Source organism: Oxyura jamaicensis (genome assembly GCF_011077185.1).
Source record: "Oxyura jamaicensis isolate SHBP4307 breed ruddy duck chromosome 1 unlocalized genomic scaffold, BPBGC_Ojam_1.0 oxy1_random_OJ99046, whole genome shotgun sequence".
Lineage (NCBI taxonomy): Eukaryota > Metazoa > Chordata > Aves > Anseriformes > Anatidae > Oxyura > Oxyura jamaicensis.
In genome coordinates this window covers 5,193-13,570 of record NW_023303172.1, presented here as the reverse complement: position 1 = coordinate 13,570, position 8,378 = coordinate 5,193, and the positions used below count along the sequence as shown (strand labels likewise).

General features: G+C 54.0%; 1 protein-coding gene across 1 annotated transcript; it reads left to right on the top strand.

The window, feature by feature from the left end:
• The first annotated feature begins 908 nt into the window (after positions 1 to 908).
• LOC118156871 (protocadherin-16-like) lies at positions 909 to 7,416 on the top strand. Its single transcript, XM_035311098.1, has 2 exons — positions 909 to 1,248; positions 5,569 to 7,416. Exon 2 carries the CDS (start codon positions 5,626 to 5,628, stop codon positions 7,399 to 7,401), a length of 1,776 nt encoding a protein of 591 aa, XP_035166989.1. The 5' UTR covers positions 909 to 1,248; positions 5,569 to 5,625; the 3' UTR covers positions 7,402 to 7,416.
• Positions 7,417 to 8,378: the final 962 nt, after the last annotated feature.

Sequence of the window (8,378 nt, the reverse complement as noted above, 5' to 3'; positions counted from 1 at the left end):
TTTGCAATGAAAGCATACTATTGACTTCATTCAGTGTCCACCCCAATTCCATGTAGATTTCAGTAGGATTGTAACTCAGCCAGTTGGTTCCCGGCCTGTACCAGTTATGGGGTTGTTCTGCTTCAGGTGCAGAGCTTTGTACTTTTACTGAATTTAATAAGGTTTCTGCTAACTCAGTTCTTAAAACTTCTCTCTGGATTGAAGTTCTGCTGTGCAACATATCGGATGCCCCTCCTAAGTACCACCTGAAAATTTGTACTTTGTGTTGTCATAAATATGAAGATACTGAACAATATTAGCTCCCAAATCAATGCTTGGCTAAAACAGGGAGCCATCTGCTAGTGGAGCAGCCTTGACAGTAACCCAATCTTGTCCTGTTTTCTTTCTTAGTATAGACTGGTGGGGCCCCAATCACTTGCATGGCAGGCACTACAGATAAGTACTGTCCACCCACGACATTACATGCCCTGATGTGAGACAAGGTGTTAGCAGGTTACAGAATCTCATACCCTGGGCCCTGCACTTGAGAAAGTAGCTGTGGTAAAGACCAGAGAACAGGCTGTGCATCTGTGATCCTGTCCCCACATCCTTGCAATGCCACCCACCGACTCTCTCCATCTTCTGCCCAGCCCTCTGTCCCGTACCATTGCACCACCTCCCTGCCCTTTGCTCCTTCCTACCCATTCCCCGGGCCCCCGGCGCCCACTGTTTCCTCCCCATCCCTCTTTATCCCGGCTGCAGCCCTTCCTCCCCCTCCGTGCAGCCCCTCTCCCCGCCGCTGCTCCCTTGGCCTGTTCGTGCTCCCTGTCCCGCTACACCGTCCCACTGCCACAGCTCCGGGCACGGGGCCGCTTCGGGACCGCGCTCTGCTGGCGCGCTCCGGTGGCGGGGCGGGGATGGGGGCGGCGGGGGGAGCGAGGGGCTGAGGGCGGTGCTGGGTCGGGTTTCAGCAGGAGCCTCCGCGCCGAGGCAGCGCCGACCCGCCGCCTGCCGCCGAGCTCTCCGCGGGGCGGCCGCGGCAGCGGGACGGCCGCGGCAGCGGGAGGCCGGGACACCGGAGCTCCGCGGGGGCCGCGGCACCGGAGGGCACCGGAGCGCCGGAGGTACCGGAGCGGCCAGCAGTAACGGAGCGGCTGCGGCACCGGAGCACCGGGATACCGCAGCACCGTGGTAGCGGAGCGGCTGCGGGGCGTCTCGCCGGGGCCGTATCCTGCGGGATGTGAGCACCGCCAGCGCGGGACGCACGGCGTAAGTGCCAGCGCCGGGGACCGACCCGCGCCCGTTGACCCGCCGCCTTCGCCCGGTGCTCCTCACGTCCGCATCGCCGCATGGCGGGCCGGGCCGGACCGGGACCGGGCGCTTTGTTCTGCCTCCGCTGCGCAGACAATGGGGCGGGGGGGGGGGGGGGGGGGCCGGGGGACGGGGGAGGGGGCGCCCGCGGCGCAGCACCGCGGATCCGCGGCTGGTCCGGCCTCGCCCGCGGCGCGACGGCAGCGGGGCCGGCGCTGGGAGCGGACGAGCGGGACGGTGCGGGCGCGGTCGAGGCGCCGGGGGTGCTGCCGTAGAGGCAGAGCGGCCGCGAGGCGGGCGCTCAGCGGTCACGGCAAAGGAGCCGCGGAGGCACCGGGAGGGGGCTGCGGGCCCGAGTAGAGCCGGGGCCGGGGCCGGGGCCGTGGCTGGCATAGCTCGGGCACGCGGACTGCACGGTGCAGGGCGTGCCAGGAGCACCAGGGAATAGGGCTGTGCACGGGGACCGGGAGCACCAGCAGGCGGGGGGGCGCCCGACGGCTGGGAGTCCCTGAGGGGCCAGGAGGCCCAACAGCACGGCGTCAAATGTCCCAGGAGCTCTGAGAAAACCCTGGAAGCCTGGGAGTGCCAGTGACCAGGGAACCCACTGGACAGCAAGCAGCCAAGGACATGGGTCACCTCTGCCCTGGGCATATAGTATGGCAGGGGCCCAGCCAGCGCTCAGATGCTTGTGGGCCTGGACTGTGGGAACTGGCTAGTGCGTGAGGAACTTTTATTAGAGATGCTTCCTTTGTGGGGGAGTGTTTTCAGAGACAGGACAGGCTAAAGGGAGCCCTGGCATGGCACAGAAATGGGATACACCCGGGATGAAGTGGGGCTTGATTGCATCTTCATGAGACTCATCATTACTTAGGTCTGATATTAGAGAGAAATAAAGCTGTGTGGCAGGGCAGGGAGTGAGCAATAGAGAATGGGATTGAAATGCTGGTTCAGGAGGGCCAGGTGGGAGGAGATGGGATGGCCAGGAGGCATCTTAACTGTAGGTCATGGTAGACAATAGAGGTTGAAAGTGAGTTGTTAGCCTTGGGCTGCACTGCAGGTGAGGCTGGACTGTGTCTGTCTCTGAAGGCAGAGAATCTGAAAGTCTTCAGAGAGACCTGTGTGAATGTAGAAGAGAAGAACATGTTCCAGGACAGCAGAGTGGTACTCAGCAAAGATTAAACAGGCTTCTGCATCCTTCCTGATCTGGACTGGAGTCTCAAAAACATCATTATATGAGTCATGGCCTCTCATGTGAGGCTTTGGGTATGGCATCAGCAGCATCTGCAGCTTTGATGGAGCTTTTGCACAGCAAGCGCTCTGACATCTGTTTGTGGCATGCACAGTGGGCGCATTTCTAGCTTCTTTGCTGGGGCCAGTGTAGGTCTGCTTTCCCATCCTCATGGCTGACATGAGATCCGATGCCACTGGTAGGCAGACCGGGATGCGTGCATTGGCCCTTCTGTAATTCCTTATCTTTTTTTTTTTTTTTTTTTTTTTTTTTGAAATGAGACATCTTGTAAGCCTAGGCTTGGCTCTCCTGGTGCCCTAGCATATCAGCCCTAGGCCTGGGTATGCCTTTGTATACTGCAGCACCCTTCCTGTCAGCCTCCTTACTTGGCTCTGGACCCCAACCTCCTCCCTGGACAGATTGTGATGCTAACAGTTTTCTTCAGAGGCTTCTGCTGCCAATTGTTACTAGGGAACTCAGTGCCCAATGGTGGGAGGGACAGAGAGGGAGCAGGGCAGTCTGGCTCACATTACACAGGCTGGGCCTGGACCAGTTGAGCCAGCCCCTAGCACTGAGCTATCTGCTAATTAGAAGCAGCTGTTTGGATTTGGTGACTCTGCATGCACTGAGGTCACTGCCGTCTGTCTTCCTTGCCGACCCAAGCCTGCAAACTTCATAGGAACAGAGGGCTGTTAGTACCATGGACTCGTGTAATCAGGCAACCTGCAGTTTTGACTTTCGCCTAAGAGGTAGCTAGGCTCTGAACCTACCGAATATGCATCCAGGGAGGATAGGAAGGGAGAAGTTAACACAGACTTTCATCATCCCAAAATGCTTGTTCCTCACCCCAAGAACCCTAGTCTCTGTTCCTTGGTTGTCCCAGTGCTCTCAACTGCTCTTTGCACTCCCCAGATTGACTTTACCAGTTTCCCTGCTCCCATGCAAGCAGCCCACAAAGCCTCCCTGCACTCCCTTCTGCTTCCCAAGAGCCATATCAATAATCAAACTTTTTTTTTTTTTTTTTTTTTTTTTCCCCATATCTGTGCCCTGATCTGTGCTGGGCACTATCCAAGACCTTTCTGCTTAATCCTGTCCTCAGCCACTGAGATCACCTCATTACCTCTCTCTGTATGTCTGTCTAGTAGTTTTTCTACCCTTCTTTTCCGTAAGTTTTCATCTACTCACTTGCCAAGGCTTTGAACCCTCTGCCTTGTACCTTCCCATGACCTGGGCACCTGGGTCACAGTTAGGATGACGCAGTTTTATCACAGAAGCAAACTTGAGCCCCATTCTTCCAGTTCTGAATGTATTTAGTTACCCTTTCAGCTGTATAAATTGAATTAATTCCAATACAAAGAGATGGACCTGTCCAGGACCACTGAATTGGTGCAGGTCACCAGCTAGCAGCCCACAAGTATATGTAACTTCTTTTTACTTCTGCTCGTGAAAGATAATGAGGATTAATGTTTGCTAGGTGCAAGAACAGTGCATGGCTTTACTTGCCATGGATGATGTCAGGCACTGGATGTATACATAGGTTTCTAGTTCATATAGCCCATTGAAGTAAACAGATACTTCATTATATGAAGAAAACACTTTAAAAAAAAATATTTCTGTCATTAACCCAAGATTTCCACAGGAAAAATCAACCTAAACTGATGTCCTGGGGTGGAAAAGAAGACCAAGGAATAACCATACTACATACCCTGGAAAGGGTTAACACTGCTGTAGGGTTCTGTAGACCAAGGGCTGCCATTCTTAGTCCCTAAACTAAGGCAGTATCAGCCACCTCCGTCCCCCAAGACAGGGAGGTTCCTGCCGTCCTATGTCTGACATGAGCAGCTCCTGAGTGTGGTTATGGGACCAGCAGCAAATGCTTTCAAGAGAGTCCAAGTGTGAGCTCATGCTGCCGCCATCCCTGCAGACCACTAAGCCTCGTTTACCGGGGGCTAAAAGCAGCACTGGGGCTGGTGTTCTTCACAAGTTCCTTGACTGCTGAGTTGCTTTGGCTACTCACAGGGAGGGTGGGCAGAGCCCTTGGGGGCTGACTGCCTTTGGGCACGGGGAGTGTGTCCAGCGTGTCCAGTAGTGGTGTTGCTGCAGGGAGCTGCTCCTCCCTCCTCGTCCCTCCCCCACTGCTGCAGTGAAATGAAGCTACAGCAGGGGGAAATGGAGTGAAGGAGCCAGAATGAGCAAGGAGCAGTGAGAAGGAGACAAAGGAGGAGAGTGAGCAGGGGAGGGTGTGGGACGGGGAAGGAGCCAGAGCAGCTGGCAGTTCAGAGGGAGTTGCTGCGTTCCTACTGTATCACCACCACCCTCCATGGTACCAGCTTGGGGCATCCACAGATCTCTGTGCCAGGCCAAACAATGGGCCCTGTCTGCCCTAGGAGGACAGGATTTTATCCTGGGCATTCCCAGCTGTGGGTATGTCCTTTGCAATAGAGCCATTCTGATTTATTGTTCACTGGATGTAAGCCCACTCCAGTTCTGCTGCTCCCTTCTAGGGACACTCGATTTGCACTTCACATTTTTTTGAGCCTAAATCCCTGTTGTCCTGAAAATCATGCTACTGGGGAGCAGGGATTCAGCGGGGTCACTTGTTGGGCTCTCTCCCAGTTTAAGATTGTATTTTTCAGTATAGAGAGGTGCTAGGCTGCTGCTTGTCCAAAAATCTCTGTGGTCTTGCACACAGCCTTTCTCAGCCTCACAGGAAGCATTCAGCTGTTAAAGGCACAGGAACCCTCTGCTGTAAGGCAGCTGGCTCCAGTGTTGCTGGGAGAGCTGGTGGTTGGGAAGAAAGCTTATGTGATAGGGTACCAGCTAGTAACCTCAGCAAGAGGTCAGGTGTGCTCTGCTTATCTAACTTAAGGCGCTGTCCTAGGCCTTCATTCTGGGCACCCTCTGCTCTAACACTTTTTAATCTCATGAGGGATAAGTGATACAGAGCAATCAGGCAGGAGATACCTGGTAGGCTTTTCCTCCCCATGTTTTTCTTTTGTCCTTCTGTTGCTGCTCCCTCTTAACCAGTCTCTGGTCTGCATTCCTTGCAGGATTAAAGCACACTGCAAAGAAGATCGAGCAACCTTCTGGTCTGCAAGTCCCTAGTAATGGAGCAGATGAAGGGGTCAGCCGTGCTTCTGCTGGAGCTGCTAATCCTTGGGGGCCTGAGAGCAGGGAAGGGCTCTGCCGTCCTGGGTACCCTGGATCTACAAATAGATGAGGAGCAGCCAGCTGGCACCATCATTGGGGACATCAGTGCTGGCCTGCCACCTGGTACCAGTGCCTACATGTATTTTATATCAGCACAGGAGGGCAGTGGTGTTGCCACTGACTTGGGAATAGATGAGAACACAGGTATCATCAAAACAGCCCGTGTCCTGGACCGAGAGACCCGGGACCGTTACAGCTTCATTGCTGTTACTCCAGAGGGCATCACAGTAGAAGTGAATATCCAAGTTAATGACATCAATGATCATGCTCCAGCCTTTCCCAAGCAACACAGCACCTTCCAGATTCCAGAGCACACACCCATTGGCAGCAGATTTCCCTTGGACCCAGCCTTTGATGCTGACAGTGGTCTGCTGAATACCCAAGGCTATGTGATTAAGGGTGGCAATGTGGGGCAGGCCTTCCGCCTGGAAACACGGCGAGGACCCAACGGGGTCTTGTATTTGGATCTGGTGGTCAGCAATGTCTTAGATCGGGAGAACCGATCATCATACTCCTTGCTTTTGGAAGCCTATGATGGTGGCTCCCCTCCCAGGAGCACCCAGATGATGCTGGATGTATCTATCCAGGACATCAATGACAATGCTCCTACCTTCAACCAAAGCCGCTATCATACTCTTATATCAGAGAATTTGAAACCTGGCAGCAGCATCCTTCAGGTCTTTGCCTCTGATGCAGATGAAGGAGAAAATGGGGATGTGGTTTATGAGATCAACCGTCGACAGAGTGATCCTGACCAGTACTTCACCATTGACTCCCGAACTGGAGTCATCAAGCTCAACAAGGGTCTGGACTATGAAGTCAAGAAGGTGCACGAGCTGGTGGTACAGGCACGGGATAAGGCTGTCCATCCTGAGGTCACTACAGCTTTTGTCACTATTCATGTGCGTGACTACAATGACAACCAGCCCACCATGACTATCATCTTTCTGAGTGAAGATGGCTCCCCTCAGATCTCTGAGGGAGCCCAGCCCGGCCAGTATGTGGCCCGCATCTCTGTTTCTGACCCAGATTATGGTGAATACTCCAATGTCAATGTCACACTGGAGGGAGGGGATGGTAAGTTTGCCCTCACTACCAAGGACAACATCATCTACCTTATCTGTGTGGACCAGCTGCTGGATCGTGAAGAAAGAGACTCCTATGATTTGCGGGTGACAGCTACTGATTCGGGAACACCTCCACTCCGGGCAGAATCAACCTTTGTGCTGCAGGTGGTGGATATCAATGACAACCCTCCACTCTTTGACCAACAGGAGTACAAACAGAGCATTCCTGAGGTTGTGTACCCAGGCAGCTTTGTCCTGCAAGTGACAGCTCGAGACAAAGACCAGGGTCCCAATGGGGAGGTGCGGTACAGTATCATGCATGGCCATGACACCCACTCCAGCTGGTTTGCCATTGACCCTGCTACAGGTATCATCACTACTGCTGCTCCACTGGATTATGAGAAGGATCCTCAACCTCAGCTGACAGTGCTGGCCACAGACAGGGGATCTCCTGCCCTCTCTTCCTCAGCTGTGGTGCATGTGGCCCTGCAGGATGTCAATGACAATGAACCAGTGTTCAGGAGTAATTTCTACAATGTGTCCCTGAAGGAGAACACCCCTGTTGGGACCTGCTTCTTACAGGTAGGTACAACTGTCAGGAGTTGATTTTGAGGAGGGCACAGCCAAAGCTGTGAGAGGTTTGGAATGGGAGACCTGCCACTGAAGGATGTTTAGTGCAGTTTTCATGGCTTAGATGGGTCCTGATGGCAGCAAGAATGCTAGAACAGAGAAATCCCTACTCAGTGTGAGTGGGAAATGGGGCATAACAGTGTTACACCTTTTCTGCATGCAAGTACTGAGTGATATTGCTGATATTGTGGGCAAATCTCAAGGAATTCCTTTGTGCAAAGCACTTCATTGGCATCAGCTAACATTGTGCCCCACTGTACAAGGCGTTGCTGGCACAAGGGTGGAGCAGCCTTGCAGGCCAGGATACTAGAAATGGTGCTCAGGAACAAGGGTCAAATCTGTAGGAAGCTGCTAACTTCTCTCTACCCCTGTGAGATGATTAGGTGAAGTTCATCAGTGTTTGAAAGGCTAGTTGTGAATATTAGCATTAATTATGCATGATTAGTATTGTTATATTACCTTGGAAGCAGCATCTTTGGAATTTGAACTGAGACGCACGTGCTGCATCAGCCTTCGAGCAGTAAGAGGTCTCAGGTGAGGCCTGAAGGGTTCGTGCACCTGTATCAGGTTCTGTGGGTACGTGGCAGTGATGCCATTTGTATGACTCTGAAGGTCTGTGCAGGACAACACGCTGCCTTGCCCCAGGTGGGAGGGGTGGGGCTAGGGCCAGGGCTGGGGACAGAGGTGGGGCAGGAGCCAAGGGTGGGAGTGGGCTCAGGGCCAGGGCAGGGGTGGAGCAGCTCTGGTGAGTGTGGAGGCCCCAGTTGTGCACAGGGACATCTTGGCTGCAGCAGCCCTAGGGGGATTTCCCTTCTCCTCTGTGCAGTCCAGCTCAGTGCTGCTTACTGGGCAGGAAGGTGTTCTGGAAATGCAATTGGCGATGGCAGCTGGGCTCCTGGCCATGAGCATGGGGAGAGGCAGGAGGGAGAGCGGGATCCACAGAGGAGCTGGGG